This window comes from Agrilus planipennis, unplaced genomic scaffold (assembly GCF_000699045.2).
Source record: "Agrilus planipennis isolate EAB-ADULT unplaced genomic scaffold, Apla_2.0 scaffold312, whole genome shotgun sequence".
Taxonomy (NCBI): Eukaryota; Metazoa; Arthropoda; class Insecta; order Coleoptera; family Buprestidae; genus Agrilus; species Agrilus planipennis.
The window spans coordinates 100,786-119,931 of NW_020438997.1; the positions used below are offsets into that span (position 1 = coordinate 100,786).

At 37.9% G+C, this 19,146-nt stretch overlaps 1 protein-coding gene across 2 annotated transcripts in view; it reads left to right on the forward strand.

Annotated features, from left to right (window-relative positions):
- Positions 1 to 19,146, forward strand: part of LOC108742466 (toll-like receptor 7) — a 64,221-nt gene that overhangs the window by 28,965 nt on the left and 16,110 nt on the right. For both annotated transcript variants that reach the window (XM_018477694.1, XM_025975782.1), the window contains 3 exons: positions 3,570 to 3,816; positions 5,055 to 5,309; positions 5,378 to 5,989. In XM_018477694.1, the coding sequence (XP_018333196.1) occupies positions 3,570 to 3,816; positions 5,055 to 5,309; positions 5,378 to 5,989 (1,114 nt within the window). The remainder of the gene's footprint in view (positions 1 to 3,569; positions 3,817 to 5,054; positions 5,310 to 5,377; positions 5,990 to 19,146) is intronic.

Genomic DNA, 19,146 nt, shown 5'->3' on the forward strand with positions numbered 1-19,146 from the left:
TTTCCGGACGGCTCGAGAAGGTTCCAGAAAGGACACAAAAGAGTATATAACGGAAGAGACGATCGCCGAGTGAAGTACAAATAAATTGACCATTGCAGAAGCGAGAGTAGAAATAAATTGACCGTTGTAGAAGTGAAAGAGTAGAAATAAATTGACCGTTGTAGAAGTGAAAGAGTAGAATTAAATTGACCGTTGTAGAAGTGAAAGACTAAAAATAAATTGACCGTTGCATCAAGAAATAAATAGCACAGTGAATAGTGACAGTAGTGTAAATAAATAGAATAATTCCCCAAGTTTAGTAACAATTTAATAGTGTTTTTAAGTACTAATAATTTGTGTAAATAAATAGTGTTTGTCGTTGTGAGTCTTTAAAGTTAATTTGTTAAACCCACGAACATTACAACAGGTATCAGGTGTGGGGTTGAGTAAAAGACATTACAATGGCAAAGAAGTTGTACGAATTAAAAGTAGCCGAGCTAAGAAGAGAATGGGAAGAACGGGATGAAGCGACAAGCGGTAACAAATCGGAACTTCAGTGGCGGCTCGCAGAAGCGTTGTAAAGAATAGCCATGATCCTAAAACGTTCCTTTTCGAAGACAAAATTGTCGCAAATCTTGAAATGTGAATTGGAAGAAAACAGTAAAAGTTTGGAAAATAAACTGAAAGAAAAATTGGAAGAAAATAGTAAAAGTTTGGAAAATAAATTAAAAGAAAACAGTAAAAGTTTGGAAAATAAATTGGAAGAAAACACTAAAATTTTGGAAAATAAATTGGAAGAAAACGTGGAGGATAAATGGGAAGAAAATTTTAATAAGAATATTCAAGAAACAGAAGAGAAGATAAAAGTGCTGGAAGAATTGATTTTTAATGGAAAGACAAAACCAATCGAAGGGGATGTTGGTGCATCTAGTACACTCAACGAATCCAGGCAAATCAGCCAAGGGAGCGGTATAGATTCCAGAACACGAGTAAAACCACCAACGTTTCACGACCACATACCACAAACAATTCGAGGCGGCCGCTAAGGCGAATAACTGGGCGCCTGAAGAAAAAGCCACTGCGTTGACCGTTGCGTTTCGTGGAGGTGCATGTGACATTTTGAACACCCTTTCTCCGGAAGTTGCGCTACGGCGAGGCTCATTTAACAGCGGTGTATCACATCCAACTGAAAATCCGTCAGCAGAAATCAACGGAGGCCGATATTGCTAGACTGTCTCGACCGGCCTATCCGAATACTCCAAAAGAATTGATGGAAAGGTTGGCAGTGGAGGCATTTACTGATGGACTTCGGGACAGTGACACTCAACAACGAATACGCCTTGACCGACCTAAGACGCTAGCGGATGCATTAGCTCGTGCTTTGGAGTACGAAACTGTTAAAGGGGCTTATAGTAAACAGGGAAGGGTTCGGCCACTATGTGAAGAAACGGATTCGTCAGAATCTTTAGAAGAAACCGTCTGCCGAATCATCTCCAAGTTCGATAAAGCAACCGGAAAGTTAAGATGTTGGAATTGCGGCAAACAAAGTCATACGAGGAGGCAGTGTAGGAAAAGTACTCCTTTCCCAAGTACTCGACGTCAAACCGACTCCAAGCAGTGTGATCGAATGGAAAAGAACAAAAGAGGCAATTCGACGCGTCACGGTAATCGATGACGAATGGTTACCTGACAATATAAAACACGACCAAGAAAACGACCCGGACTTGAAGAAGATAATGGAATGGAAAAAAGACGGAAAACGGCCAACGTGGCAGCAAGTTTCTTCCTGTACCCAAGTATTAAAATCGTTATGGGCTCAGTGGGACTGAATGGTTTTGGAGGATGGCATCCTGAAGCGTGTTGTTGAAAGTCCAGATGGAGAGGAAGATAGGAAGCAACTAGTTATTCCTCGAAACAAGGTTAGAGAGGTGTTGCAGTATCTTCATGCTGGATCATGTGGTGGCCATTTTGGAGTGAATAAGACGCTTGGGAAAGTTCGAGAGCGATTTTATTGGGTGAACTGTAAGGAAGATGTCAGGAACTGATGTAAGAAGTGTACCACCTGTGCCGCGAGTAATGGACCACAGAAAAGGTCAAGGGCGCCAATACGTCAATATAATGTCGGTGGCCCCTTCGAACGAATCACAATCGATGTGGCGGGTCCATTCCCACAGAACCAAGAGTCGGAAACCATGGTTGAGGAGCTGGTGAAAGAGCTGATCAGTCGTTTTGGGGTGCCCTTGGAGTTACACTCAGACCAAGGGAGGAATTTCGAATCGGCTTAATGGCATACCGTTCATCTGTCCACGAAACGACTGGCCAAACACCTGCCAGTGTCCTTTTTGGAAGGTAGTTACGACTACCGAAGAAAGTTTAACGATATCCACGAGTCAGTTCGCCTGCATGCGCAGATTGCTAGTGACAGGATTTAAGAAAACTACGACATCAACGCTACGGCAGGTGGTTACCAAACTGGAGTTCTTGTTTGGTTGTATAATCCTCGTCGTCGCCGTGGACTATTCCAACAGAATTGGGAAGGACCCTATGAGATAGTGAAGAGGATTAACGACGTGATCTACCGAATTAAGAAAACTCCAAATGGGAAGCCGAAGGTAGTCCATTTTAATCGCTTGGCTCCATTCGCCGGTGCAAATGAAGAGGAGGCGCGGGCCAGATTATTAAGAACTATTCCTTCCGAGCCCACATTCGAAGAGCTCATAAAGGAAGGCCCCCACGTTAACAGGATATTTGGAGGGCCCATTGCGTTTCAAAGGATCTCAGAATGAGCCGTGGTATCGCGTCCGAGTTCAAACGCAGATTTGGCGGTTTGGAACATCTTGAAGACCAAGTACAGAAGGGAAAAAGACTGTTGTGCTTGCCTGACGGACGACGCAGTATCTATTACCTGGTAACTAAAGGAAGATGCTCTGATAACCCAAGTTTCCTGGGGTTAAATGTGTAGCAAAAACAGCAAAGACTAAATTAGAGTCTTGAAAATGTTTTGTTTGTGATGAAATTTTCAAAATTCTCATTCAATAGGCCAACTAATACATAATATCCATACAAAACAAATTTAGTTAAAAGAAATTTAATAAATTATACGTTGTTATCTAAATGCGATGTTTAGCTCAGAATAGGAATGAGTGGAGGTACGTGTCCAACCAGTCTTAGGACTGACGACCTTATGATGATGACGTCGTTACAAACATTATACAATGATAAATAAATATTAAAAACAATGAACTTCATGATATATCTGTGTGATGCATTGCAACTAACAACGTTGAGAAAGCGTTTGCGACTAACGTCTGGTTAAGTAACTCAAGCAGGAATTACAATCAGTGGTAAATATTCAATTGGTTTGAGGAAACAATGCTGTGGCGAAACATTTGTTACGAAATAAAAGGTTCGTGATAACCTTTAAGTGGTTCTATATTTAAATTTGGATTTTCATCACGTAAAAGTCGAAACATTTCAGTTGAAATCAATAATATTATTGATACAAAATTATTAGTTACATAGTTATTCTGAACTTTGTATATTGAAATTATTTATTTGTTAAAGGCAAGAAAAATTATTTTTTGTTTCAGTGGAACTTTTGCGAGAAACTCTGTTCTGAAACTGTTGAACATTTCTCATAACAAAATTAAGAAACTCGACTCAAATTCCTTCAGAGGACTTCGTTTTCTAAGAAGATTATACATTTCAGACAATGAAATAAATGATATTGGCAGAGAAACTTTTGGAACTATATCAAAAATTGGAACAATAGACTTAGCAAGGAATCGTCTTAATAAAATTGACTATCAAATGTTTGACAATTTGAAATTTGTGGAAGTATGTACTTATTCTGCATGCTATTTATAAGAATTAATCAATGCACTTTAAAACTATATTTCTAAATTCCGTTGTAAACTTAGATAATTGGCGATTTTTTCTACATACAATGATGTGAAAGGTTGACACTATTCATTTACTACTTCCCTTTTCGTATAATAAAATAATTAGAGCCGATTAGGGGGCAAAAAGAAATATAATTAAAACAGCACCGACGTTTCGCCCCTAGTTTGAGGTTTTTTCAAGGTGCACTGTAAAAAATGTGCAGTCGATTTAAAAAAAATTATCCCACCGGTCCACACCTTATTACAGTTAATTTCACTCCTGATGACTTTGTAGTAACATTTTATAATATGTTTTCAGCAGAACAGTTTTAGTTGATCATGCAGTACAACATTTAAGGACTAACAAAAACATGTTGCTATTTCTGCGACATCTTTTGTAGTTACCTAACTCTTTATTACTGCAAGTTTTTGAAATTTACTTGTCAATTCAACAACATAAAGTTGCTTAAAATGCCTTCAATATTAGCTAAATATGCTTCAAGTAATGGTTGCTATTCATGACATATAGTGCATGACCCTCAGTTTTAATTAATATATATACACCAAATTATGATTCCTTAATTGGAAATAGGAAGATAGAAGATTTTCATTAAAGACGGAACAGTAGAAAGAAATGCAAATCTGTATATTTTTATAATTACTCCTCATAGAATTTCTAAACAAAACTATCTTCTTTATGAAACCCAACATATGTACGTTTGCGATTTTGAATAATCCTACTAAAAGTTCACTTCAGTTTGAAGTTTCACGTGTCTGTGCTAAATAGTTGACCGAGGCAAATTATTCAGGGGAAAAGGTCGATCCTATATACATACAAGTTGACCATCCCTGATCTACTCAATATACTTCTGATCTTATAAGCCCTGCACCGCGCGATGCAGAATGAAAATTCAAATCTAGAAATCCCGTGCCAAATTCACCATAATGTATAAAATAACTTTTAAGTAATTTAAATTAGAAAATTAGCTTATCGAATCGTTCGGTGTATTCAATATGTGGATAGTGATAAAAATAGTGACACTGATTGATTTGTTTCAGATGGGTTCATATTAGATCGAAACATAATTAATATGAGGAGCTCACTTATTCTGTATTCCTCCCAATTATCTAAGAAATACAACCGTTTTATGAAATGTTATTCACACACTATTAATAAATCAATTAATATTTTAGGTGATAGATGTGTCAGAGAATCAAGTTTCTGAAATAAAAAAATTCGCATTTAGGGATCTGTATTTAGCAGAAATTAATTTATCAAAAAATAATATATCAAAAATTCAAGAGTCGGCATTTCAAAATTGCGTTAACATAACGGTACTTGATTTATCTAACAATAAACTAAGTGAAATTTCCCCTAAGAGTTTTGACGAAGTTAGTTACGCAACTGAATTGCGGTTATCTCATAACCTATTATCACAAATGAATCAGGTAAAAAATAATCTCAGCTTCTATTATTTTTTATATATTAATTTATTTTGATGGTTTTGTCTTTGCAGATTCCGCTTACCCACATGCACGGTTTAAAAGTTCTAAACGTGTCCTATAACCAAATAACTACAATACCAAAAGCAACTTTTCCTAAGTTGTACGAGTTACACACTATTGATTCTTCCCATAATAATTTAACAGAAATTTTCAATGCAGTTTTTCAAACATTATTCTCACTGCGAACATTAGATTTAAGTTATAATCAACTCAAGATAATCAAACCTGGAACATTTGGTACGATGCCTACGCTTTTACATTTGAATCTTAATTACAATGAATTGGAGGACATCGCCAGGAGTGCTCTTACTCGCTTGAGTAGTACAAGGACTTTGCTAATAAAAGGAAATAATCTGCAAAGTTTGTTTCAGCTACCTATTTCTGTGTCTCATCTTGATGTGTCTCATAATAAATTGAAAGGCTTACCTCTAAAATCATGGCCTTCAATGAACTCTCTCTTGAGCTTGGATTTAAGCTTTAATAAAATTGAAGACAACCTTGAAAAGGGGACTTTTGAAAGCTTGCTTACCTTAATGGAGCTAAATTTAAATTTTAATGGAATCAGAAACGTTCCATGGGCTGCTCTGTCCGATCTCAGTTCCTTACAGCACATTCATTTAAAGGTGAGTTTTAGATTTAAATAGGAAAGAGATACGAACAGCGTTGCGGTGCCGTTATGGTATGATATTCAATTTTATATAAAGACCAACTCCGTACAGGTATCGTTGGAAAATAGTTCAATAAAAAATAGTATTTTTTACTAATACTCTCTGTTATAACTATAACAATTTAGTTATGAGAACTTTTATTTATCAGTACGACCAACAAATATTTTCCATTACCTTACTATTTATTTCTAGTTTTACCAAAACAATATAACTGAACTGACTATATACAGTACTTTAAAGTAAAATATTCATTTTAATATGTAAAATTATTTTTGTTTTAATTTTAAATGTTATGTAAATATAAATTAAAGCTAATAAATCAAAACTATATGTATTCAATAATAATTGTCCTCTTTACTTGCTTCTTTTCAATGGTACATTTAACGTCGATAGGCTAGCGACTGGTATCCTATTTGTTTTTGTTTGTGTTTTGGCTAAGGTAAGGTGGCGAAATACCAAGACAGGGATCACGTAGAAACATGTGAGGACGACAGATTTAATACAGTGTGGTTTATACTCGTCTTTGGACAACTGCAGTAGTATATTACTGCTTTACTAAGGTGATAACATAATTATTTGGGATATACAGGGTGTAACAGACATAAGTGCTAAGCTTGCAGGAGGTGATAGAGCGCTATAAAACATGAAAATTAAGTAAATGTTTGAATGTCCAAATTTTCACCATCTTCGAGGAAAACGTAGTTGAAAATATAAGTAAATTCAGTTTCGGTCCTGGTTCACAAATACGCCCCGCAACGCTGCCCAATGAGCTGGTGATTACTAGTATCAGTGCAGTACTTGTATTGTATTTTTTTTCTCATTTATTGTGTATTTGTTAGGTTAGATTAAGTGTTAAAGTTAACAACAAACCTCCAGTAGCCGTTTTTTCCTTTAAAGTTTAAACTTTGTCCTGTTCAATAAACTAATTCAGCAATAGAACATCAATTAATAATCAATCACTGTATTGTTTATTTGTTAGGTTAGATTAAGTGTTAAAGTTAACAGTAAACCTCTAGTATCCGTTTTTTCTTTTAACGCTTAAACATAGTTAGGGTTTGAACCCTATCGTTGTAAGGACGAAATCCTGGATTTCATAGATCAATTCCCCATACTATTACACGTGGAAAAGCAGAGAACGTTGGCTCCTCTCAGTGTGTCAATTTTTAAAGGAACAGTTGCTGCATCCTTATCATTTGCAGCGAGTACAAGTCTTTCTTGAAACTGATTTTCAGCTGCGAGTTGATTTGTATCCGTAGTTTCGAAAGAAAAGTACTGCATAGCCTAAAATTTTCCATTGAATTATGTTTACAGGCCACAATTTTTAAAAATAATTTATGATTCTCTTGAATTAATAAAACAATAAATCATATGGCAAGCCGTTTTGCTATTTAATAGCAAGAATTTTATCTGGTAAAATTAAAAAGAATTTTTTTAAATGCAGCAGATTTTTTTTAAGTAATATTATGTCCCAACATAATAAAAATTAATTAAAATTATGTCTTGACTTAAAATTAATTCAAAATACATGAGAAGGTATGGGAATAACGTTCAATTATTATTATTATGTGTAGACATAATTATNTATTAATATGTAGGGACATAATTTTAATCTGTTAAGAAACATTACTATTATGTCACGACATTATTTTAATTCGACATTTTCTATTATATCCAAGCCTCATAAAAATTCTATCGATTATGTAAAAGTATTGTAGCGACCACGAGCGTGATTGTGTGCGATCGGGCACATGTGTGTGTGAGCGGCTTATCGATTCGCCGACTAGCCGCGGGCGCATTTCTTCATGTGCGCCGTATTTGTAAACGTGTGAGTCGTACCTGCGTTCCGGGAAAGCAATTAAACCGTTCAAAAAAAACGAGACTTCTCTTGATGGCTGGAGATCGTTCCCGAAAGGAGGCAAGGGAGTATAAAAAGGAAGAGACGATCGCCGAAGTGGAGTAGAAATAAATTGACCGTTGCAGAGGTGGATCAAGAGATAAATTGACAGTGATAGAAGTGAAATAAATAGAAGAGTGAATAGTAACTCTAGTGTAAATAAATAGAATAATTACCGAAGTTTAGTAATAATTTAATAGTGCTTTTAAATTTAATAGTAATTAGTGTAAATCAATAGTGTTCTTCTTAAAATTTAATTTGTTAAACCCACGAACATTACAACTGGTGTCAGGTGTGCGGTTAAGTAAACAACATTACAATGGCAAGAAGTCATACGAATTAAAAGTAGCCGAGTTAAGAAGAGAGTTGGAAGAAAGGGATGAAGCGACAAGTGGTAACAAAGCGGAACTTCAGTGGCGGCTCGCGGAGGCGTTGTAAAAGGATGGCCATGATCCTGAAACGTACCTCTTCGAAGACGAAGTGTCGCAAATGACCAAAATTTTGGAAAATATATTGGAAAAATTGAAAGAAAATAGTAAAAGTTCGGAAAATAAATTGGTAGAAAACAGTGAAAGTTTGGAAAATAAATTGGAAGAAAATAGTAAAAGTCTGAAACGTGAAATAGAGGAAAACAGTAAAAGTTTGGAAAATAAATTGAAAGACAATTGGAAGAAAATAGTAAAAGTCTGGAAAATAAATTGGAAGAAAAATTGGAACAAAATAGCAAAACTTTGAAACGTGAATTGGAAAAAAACCGTAAAAGTTTGGAAAATAAATTGGAAGAAAACAGTAAAAGTTTGAAACGTGAATTGCAAAATAAATGGCAAGAAAAATTTATCAAGAATATTCAAGAAACAGAGGAGAAGATAAAAGTGCTGGAAGAATTGATTTTTAATGGAAAGACAAAACCAAACCGAAAGGGTGCATCTAGTACACTCAACGAAGCCAGACAAATCAGCCAAGGAAGCGGTATAGAGTCAAGAACACGAGTAAAACCACCAACGTTTGATGGAAAGTCCTCATGGGCCACATACCATAAGCAATTTTGGGCGGCTGCTAAGGCGAATAACTGGGCGCCTGAAGAAAAAGCCACTGCGTTCACCGTTACGCTTCGTGGAGATGCATGTGACATTTTGAACACCCTTTCCCCTGAAGAGTTGGCGGATTATGAACAGATGGTAAAACGGTTGGAATTGCGCTACGGCGAGGCTCATTTAACAGCGGTGTATCACATCCAACTGAAAACCCGTCAACAGAAACCAACGGCATCCCTACAAGAATTCGAAGTCGATATTGCGAGACTGCCCCGACTGGCCTATCCTAATACTCCAGAAGAATTGATGGAAAGGTTGGCGGTGTAGGCATTTACTGATGGACTTCGGGACAGTCATACCCAACAACGAATACGCTTTGACCGACCTCAGACGCTAGCTGATGCATTGGCTCGTGCGTTGGAGTACGAAACTGTTAAACGGACCTATAGCAGACAGGGAACGGTTCGGCTAATGCGTGAAGAAACGGATTCGTCAGAATCTCTAGAAGAACCCGTCTGCGGAATCATCTCCAAGTTCGATAATGAAATACGAAGGCTACGATGTTGGAATTGCGGCGAACTAGGTCACACGAGGAGGCAGTGTAGGAAAAGTACTCCTTCCCCAAGTACTCGACGTCAACAACAGGAGAACTAGATAGGGTCGCCGTAACGGGGCAAACGTTGACCTACGGACAAAAAGACCCCGAATTTATCGCATTTACGAAGACCTTGAAGCACCAGAATGACAGTCTTCTCCTAGGTGGAAAAATAAATGGCCGAAGATGCGTGTTTCTTTTGGACATTGGGGCCGCTAGGAGCATAGTAAAACCCGGCGTAATTGAGCGTACTAACCAAGTCGTGTCAACTAAGTGGGTTCTGCGTACGGCTACCGGAGAAAAAGCGGTTGTTCGTCTAACGTCTCACTTGAAATCGGTAAGATTGTCTTTGACCATCGAGTGCTTGTGACAGATATTGAAGATGACGTAATTCTTGGGTTGGACGTTTTACAAAAATACGATTTTGACATGAATTTAAGAAGACGCCTTCTAAGACTAAATGGCGAAGAATTCTATTTCAACAAAGATAGACAGGAGACTGTAACCCGAAAGGTAAATTCTGAAACAATACCTGTTGAAATAAGTGGAGTGATGGACAGACATTGCAGGAATCTAACCAGTGAGCAGAAATGTAAAGTGCAACATCTTCTTTGTCAGAATGCCGACTGAGACTGACAAGAATGGTAGGGGAAGGACCAATATCGTAAAACACAAGATCAATACCGGAAATGCGCAGCCTATTCATCAAAGACCTAGACGATTACCCTTGGTCAAAAAGGAAGAAGCAGAGCGAATAATCCACAAAATACAGGAGACCGGCATAATTGAGCCATCCTCATGTCCATGGACATCACCGGTAGTATTCGTAAAGAAGAAGGATGGAACAACCCGTTTTTTGTGGATTACCGCCAGGTCAACAACGCAACTAAGAAAGATAGTTATCCACTACCACGGATTGATGACACCTTGGATATGCTTTCTGGTTCGAAAATGTTTTCCACACTCGACTTGAAGAACGGATACTGGCAAGTTGCTTTAGATGCTGCCGACAAGGAAAAGACCGCATTCTCGATCGGCACGGGCCTTTGGCAGTTTACAGTTATGCCTTTTGGTATATGCAATGCCCCGGCGACGTTCGAAAGGTTGATGGAGAAAATCTTCAGTGATCAGATTGGAAAGACCTGCTTGGTATACCTAGATGACATCATAGTGATTGAAAGCACCTTTTATGAACATCTACAGAATTTGCAAGCGGTATTCCAGCGGTTACGCGAGGCCAATTTGAAACTCAGTCCGACAAAGTTCCACCTTTTCCGCGAGGAAGTTTCTTACTTGGGTCATGTTGTATCAGCGAAGGGCGTGGCCGTGGATCCAGAGAAGATAAAGGCCGTGAAAGAATGGCTAGTGCCTGAAAATGTCCACGACATAAGAAGCTTCTTGGGATTGTGCACTTATTATCGTCGCTATGTTTATGGATTCGCCAATATCGCTAAACCTTTGACACGTTTAACCGAAAGTGACCGCAAATTTCATTGGTATTCGGATTGTCAAACGGCATTTGACACTTTGAAGCAGGCTTTAATCACAGCCCCCGTACTGGTATATCCTCGGCCCAATGGAATGTTCATTTTGGACACCGACGCCGGCAATGTGGGAATGGTAGCCGTTCTTTCGCAGTTACAACATGGCCAAGAGAAGGTAATCGGCTATTTTAGCAAGACCTTATCAAAAGCCGAAAGAAACTACTGCGTCACTAGGCGAGAGATGCTGGCTGTAGTCAAAGGTGTATTTTATAAATACCTGTATGGACGAAAATTCACCCTACGCACCGATCATGCAGCTTTAAAGTGGCTTCTGAACTTCAAGAATCCGGAGGGCCAGGTAACTCGATGGATTGAGAAGCTACAGGAATATGATTTTGACGTGAAGAACCGTCCTGGAACCGGACACAAGAATGCCGATGCACTTTCCAGAAGATCTTGTCAAGCAGACTGCAAGCAGTGTGATCGAATGGAAAAGATCGAAGAAGCAATTCGACGCGTCACGGTAACCGATGACGAATGGTTACCTGACAATATAAAACACGACCAAGAAAACGACCCGGACTTGAAGAAGATAATGGAATGGAAAAAAGACGGAAAACGACCAACGTGGCAGCAAGTTTCTTCCTGTACCCAAATACTAAAATCGTTATGGGTTCAGTGGGACTCAATGGTTTTGGAGGATGGCATCCTGAAGCGTGTTGTTAAATGTCCAGATGGAGAGGAAGATAGGAAGCAACTGGTTATCCCTCGAAACAAGGTTAGAGAGGTGTTGCATGATGGATCATTTGGTGGTCATTTTGGAGTGAATAAGACGCTTGGAAAAGTTCGAGGGCGATTTTATTGAGCGAACTATAAGAACGATGTCAAGAATTGGTGTAAGAAGTGTACCACCTGTGCCACGAGTAATGGACCATAGAAAAGGCTAAAGGCGCCAATGCGTCAATACAATGTCGGTGGCCCCTTGGAACGAATCGCAATCGATGTGGCGGGTCCATTCCCAGAGTGCGACAAAAGTAACAAGTACATCGTGGTCGTTATGGACTATTTTACCAACTGAGTTGAAGCCTATGCCCTTCCGAACCAGGAGTCGGAGACCATAGTTGAGGAGCTGGTAAAATAGTTGATCAGTCGTTTTGAGGTGCCCTTGGAGTTGCACTCAGATTAACGGAGGAACTTCGAATCAGCTATTTCCGTGGAATATGCGAGCTCCTAGGAATAAAGAAAACTCGAACCACTCCACTCCATCCACAATCGGACGGCATGGTTGAACAAATGAACCGGACCTTGAATAAATATCTCTCCATGTCTGACCACCAAAGTGACTGGGACCGCTATTTGCCTTTATTCCTAATGGCATACCGTTCATCTGTCCACGAAACGACTGGTCAAACACCTGCCAGTGTCCTTCTTGGATGGGAGTTACAACTACTTTTGTGACTTCAAATTCGGCTGTAAACCAGAAGATGACTTGGCTGTTATTATGTTACCAACCTCCGAAGAAAGCTTAACGATATCCACGAGTCGGTTCGTCTGCATGCGCAGATTGCTAGTGACAGGATTTAAGAAAACTACGACATCAAGGCTACAGCAAGTGGTGGTGACCAAACCGGAGATCTTGTTTGGTTGTATAATCCTCGTCGTCGCCGTGGACTATCACCTAAGTTCCAACAGAATTGGGAAGGACCCTATGAGATAGTGAAGAGGATTAACGACGTGATCTACCGAATTAAGAAAACTCCAAATGGGAAGCCGAAGGTAGTCCATTTTAATCGCTTGGCTCTATTCGCCGGTGCAAATGAAGAGGAGGCGCGGCCCAGATTATTAAGAACTATTCCTTCCGAGCTCACATTCGAAGAGTTCATGAAGGAAGGCCATGTCAACAGGAGATTTGGAGTGCCGCAAGAAATCCGACGAGACCTCTTTGCTATATCCAACGAATATTCTCTGGCCCTTTGCGTTTCATAGGATCTCAGAATGAGCCGTGGTATCGCGTCCGTGTTCAAACGCAGATATGGCGGTTTGGAACATCTTGAAGACCAAGTACAGAAAGGAAAAAGACTGTTGCGGTTGCCTGACGGACGACGCAATATCTATTACTTGGTAACCAAAGAAAGATGCTCTGATAACCCAACTTATAGAGACCTTTGGGACATCTTCTGGAGAATAACCTACAGAAGCTGGCGATTCCGAAGCTTGGTTGTGGATTGGACAACCTAGATTGGAGGATCGTACGGAACATGATCGAAGTCCTGTTCCGCCGTACTGGAATAGACATTTTGGTTTGCAGTAATAACCCGAATCGGACCAATCATGAGAAGACCGTGGACTGTTACTTCTATTCGCGGAGTAGATGTCGTGAATTGCAGATTCCGGCATGATCCTGCGAAACGGAAAGTAAAAATGTTTCGGGACGAAATATCCTTAATGAGTGTGTGTGGTACCTGCGTTCCGGGAAAGCAATTAAACCGTTCAAAGAAAACGAGACTTCCCTGGATGGCTGGAGAACGTTCGCGAAAGGAGGCAAGGGAGTACAAAAAGGAAGAGACAATCGCCGAAGTGGAGTAGAAATAAATTGACAGTGAATAGTAACTGTAGTGTAAATAAATAGAATAATTACCGAAGTTTAGCAATAATTTAATAGTGTTTTTAAGTTTAATAGTAATTAGTGTAAATAAATAGTTGTCTTCTTAAAATTTAATTTGTTAAACCCACGAAAATTACAGTACAATAGAAATACATTTAGTTGAAATGATTGACTTAAATAATTGGAATTTGCAAATGTACCTTATTTATTCATGAATTTATTTTATGTGCATAATTTTAATTCATGAATCTGTTTTATATAAATATCTTAATATTAATTTAGAATAATTTTTATGTACATAATTTTAATTCATGAATTATTTTTATGTTCATAATCTTAATTCATGATTTTTTTATGTACATAATTTTAATTCATGAATTTTTTTAATGTACATAATTTTAAATAAAAATTCCCTGATTATGTTGCATAGATTAGTAATATTATTAATATGTTTGAAGACCTATTAACTCAACTGCAGTTTAGTTCAGTTGCGTAACGGAAGTGCGCTCTTGCTCTTTGATTACGATGGAGGTACACATAGAGTAGACATGTTGTCTTTTAGGGCTTTTTATTAAAGCAAAATATAAACACGATTGATAAAACAACATAAATAAAAAAGCAGCATACAGTTAAACATAACTACATTTGATTAGAGCGACAATCAACATGTTTCGCGCACACCACAAACCCTTATTACACGACGATGTGTACATTACTACTAATGCATGACCACATCACCGACGCGACGCACGTTCAACATATAATCCTCCACGTCAGCACTAACACACCTGTAGAACGAATTGTTTCTAACACTCCACCTCGGCGCGACAGGAGGACAACCGTAGCTGATTGACGGGGATCTGGTGTCTAAATAAGCCTTTGGTTAGGACGTCTGCTATCATGTCTGTCGTAGGAATACGATTGAGGGAAATAACATCCTTCTTGAGTGCGTCTCTCACGAAATGGTAGCGCATGTCGGTATGCTTGCTTCTCGCATGGAACATAGGATTCTTTGAGAGCTCTATAGCTCCGAAGTTATCGTAGAAAATAGGAACGCTGTTTCTAATTTTAATGCCCAATTCGGTGAGGAATTTCTGAAGGTAAATCGCTTCTTTTGAGATGTCCGAGAGAGCCATATATTCGACTTCATTTGAAGATAACCCCAGAGATTTCTGTTTTCTATAATCCCAAACGATCGCACCATTATTCCATATGAAACAGGAGCCGGTATAAGATCTTCAGTCTACCAAATTTCCGCCTCAGTCGGCATCGACGAATCTGGAAAGTGGTTCGTCACTAAGTGAATAAGATAAACATAGTGACTATGTACCTTTGAGGTATCTCAAAACTCGTTTCGCTGCTGCCCAGTGAGATTCGTTGTAGCAGTTGTTGAATTTTCAAAGCAAGCTACACGGGAAACTGACGTCCGGCCTCGTGGCGACGGCTAGGTAGTTTAACGCACCGACTCATTTTCGATAAGATAACTTACTCGTTTTCGGTGATTTCAGGTTCACATTTTGTCAGCCTAGTTCCAGGATCGATTAGAATAGCGACTGATTTACATTTCGTCATCCCAAATCTTTCCAGTAGTTCATTGATGTAACCTTGTTGACTCAAATGGATTTCATTTCCATTTCTACGGAATTTAATACCTAGACAATTATGCACTTCCCCGAGGTCTTTGATACTACAATTCTGCGTTAATTCATTTATTATGTTTGAGATGACACTATTGTCTTTGCAACAGATGATAATGTCGTCTACATGCGTCACTACAAATATGGTGTTTTTATTTCGTCTATCTTTAGTAAAGTAGAGAAAAATCCAAGCTTTGCCAGAACTTGGTCCAGTTTTTTGATCCAATTTCTTCTGGCTTGTATGAGACCATATAAGAATTTCTTCAGTGAACATATCATATCATCGGAATCGAAGTTATTTAACATTGTTTCTGCAGATTTTCTAATTTGACTGTTTTTTTTTTGAATTCATGATCCTTTTTAACGTTTCTTTTAATAATTTTGGCGGTTCCATAAAGGTTTCTTCTTCTAGGATCCCATTGAGGTAAGCGGTTAAAAACACCTAATTGTCTGATTTTCATTCTTAGTTTTACTGCGGAAGATACTACAACTCTTATGGAACTTCATCACGCTACGGGACAAAATGTTTCGTTGAAATGAACTCCAGGCTTCTGTAAAAATCCTTAAACCACTAGGTGGGCTTTCTTTTTGGAGATTGTTCCATCGGAGTCAACTTTATTTCGGAGAACTATTCTACTACCTATAACGATTTTATTTCCCATGTTTCATTATTAACAATGAAATTCACTTTTTCTGCCATGGCGTCCAGCCAATCACCGGCTTGAGCACTAGACATTGCTTCTTTCATTGAAACTTCCGAAGTAAATGCCTCTTGTTGGCTTCTGACTAATTGAGCTTCTACGAACTCTTTATGTGTAAGGTTGTATTCTTTTCTTAAACGACTTCTTTGTCCTGTTCGTATAATTCTTGGCCTACCTCGTCTTCTTATGTCTTCGACTTCATACTTTTCTTCTATTACTTGTGGATGTCCAAGTGCGTTGGGTTCGTGGTTCTTTATTTCGAATTCAATAGCTTCGGGACATTCGGGTTTATTTTCACTTTCTTCGGGTGAAAAATCTGTAAAAACTTCGGAATCATGTGTTTTCATATCCATAAATTTTACGTCACGGGAAATCTCATCCCTTTTCTCGATCACACTCCAAATTCTGTAGTCTTTTAAAGTCTCTGAATATCCTACCAATATATCTTCCTTTGTACAATCTCAACTTCCCTTGACAAAATTTTCTTCAAGTGAAATTCGATAATATGAATTTGGATTACTTAACTATACAATCTGTCGTTTTGAGTGAAGCGTTTCGCTTTGATTAATTTATTTTCATTATTCGCTTAAGCAAGTAAGAATCTACATTATTTTATCTCAACTGACTCAACCCTATTCTGCTTCTAGGTAATATTTCGGAAGAAACATTTAGTTATTAGTTCGTTGTAAAAGATTGTCGATAGAAATTTAGTTCTCCAGTTGGTACATTTTTTAATTCTTCTACATGTGCATGAGTTAAATGCATATTGTCTAGAACAACTTTCATAGAATTATTATAATGTACCAAGGTGTAAATATAGGTAGCTGAATATTTTATTTTCTTTTTGAATGCCTCTAGCAATTTCTTCCTTGTTCTCTTGATTAAGTGTACCAAAAAGAAATTTACCTGTTTTACCGACCAATAATCCTCTTTTATCGTTTCATTTTGTATTAAAGCTATTCAAAAGATTTTTTTAATAACTGACGTAAATTTTTTGCTGTATTGATTTTCTTGTTTATTTCTACAGGAGAATTACTATATATAAACATTATGTTACTAATACTACTAATACTACTTCATCGGTGTTTGCTGTTACCAGTATTGTTGTCGCTTTCTAAAACATCGTATTGTTTTTCTTGGTCGTTTTAATGTTGATTTGTGTTGACGTTCGGTTATGATTCCAGTAGGTGTCGCGATTTTTATTAACTACCTGATTCCTTCGTGTTAGATTTGAATCGTTTCTGTTTTATAGTTGATCTAATACTGTCGCGTTTTCAAACACCTTTCTAGATACTAATTAATTCAGTTAAGTATTTACGCTTTAATTAACACAACTATTATTTATTAATTACTTATTCACTACTATATCACACACTTTATCACTTATCCGCTCTTCTCATTTCGTATCCTATTGCATCGTAAGTAGAACTCGAATTGACTTTTCCGACCTTACTGCAGCTATTCACAGAAGCTGGACTTGTTCTACAATGATTCCAAAATATAGAATCTAGAAAATCTGGTCTCTGTTATGATGTATGGAAGATAGCGTACGCGTAATACTGCCCCCCCCCCTCATAAAACTGATCGTCCCTACCAGCGACATCACCTCTGTAGGGAGCAAGCTAGTCAAGATGGATGACCTTAATTTTAGCTCAAGATCCCTTATGAATTCGGTAGGCAAAGTTGTTAGTTCATCAAATAACGTTATATAGACCAACCCAAGCTTGTTGTAGTTTCGGACAACGTCTCTTCCGTCTTGATAAATTGTATAGTCACACTTCGCCTTATTTAAAACCAGCAGAGTTGACTGGTTTTTGGGCGTTCACGTTCGAAACGCAGCTTCGTACTGACAGCATGACTTCTAGTCGTTCTTGTAGGTTGCGCACCTATTCTGTGTAGACACTGGACCAAACATAAAGTGCACTGACAGCAAAAGTTCTTTCCTAAAATAGATGCTAGCTCTAGTTGCTCATGAATAGCGGATCAATAAGCTAAGAGGAGTAGAAATATATGTCGGTCTCAGTCAGTTTAGTGATTGTTGATGAAGCTTTTTAGGTTGGTCTTCAGAATAGCGTTAAATTGTTCAACCATACCATCGGACGTGGATTGCTTCTAATACTTCTATTATATTATACTATGTTCTTTGGATGTATATGTTATTTCTGGTTCCATCCGGACTCTTCCACATTCTTTTCTCCATGATAAGGGAATTGGAATGAATGCCGATCTACTGTAGGTCTGTGTAGTGGTTGAACTATAGCGGCAAATCCTCGTGTGAATCTTAGGTAATAGAAATAAAGTTCCAGAGAGCCAAAACCGTGCGACATCCGCTTTGCCTGTCGGTACTAGTTCCTTCCAATGTTATAGCTCTATATACTTTCTTTCCCTCCTAAACAGGGAACATTTCCTGGGACTACGCTTCAATTTATTATGATTAATATGATGATGTTATCTAAGTAAACTAAATAAAATTTCCGGTTTAATCCTAGTAAACCAGTGTCTATTTATAGAAGACGATTTAGCTTCCGCTAGACTGTCTAGTGTGTCGTTGATTCAGGGTAAAAGGTAGCTTTCCTTCTGTGTTACATCATTCAGCTGCCTGCAGTCCACTCAGAATCTTGTGGAACCATCTTTCTTGTGAACAATACTGTAAGGGAAGTCCACTAACTTTCAGGTGGTTTGATCAACCGTTGGTATGCCGTTCATAAGGTTATTCGCTTATTATTGCTTTAATAATAACAATAACTATTATAACCTAAACAATTACTATTGTTGTTGCTCGTATCGGTTGTTTATTTGATCTTACTATTTCAATTTTGATGCGATGACATATTAAGTTGGTCCTACCTAAGTCCTGTACTGAGAGGGCAAAGATATGTTGAAAATGACTGAAAAGTTGTTCTAATTTCAATAATGTAGCTGTTTAGTTGTTATTGGTTACAATTTTTTTGACTCTCAACCACGCTGCTTTACTTACGTGCGATCACCTATTGCTTCTAATTAACACTCTTCAAAGCTTGTTACTTACTTCGGAAACACCTTGTATAAAAAAGTTCATATTTAACAAACCAGTAGATCCCTTCAATCAGAGGACCCTTGAATACAATCGAATCTTTGTATATCCTACCAATTGAATTTACCTGAATGATAAATAATTTATAA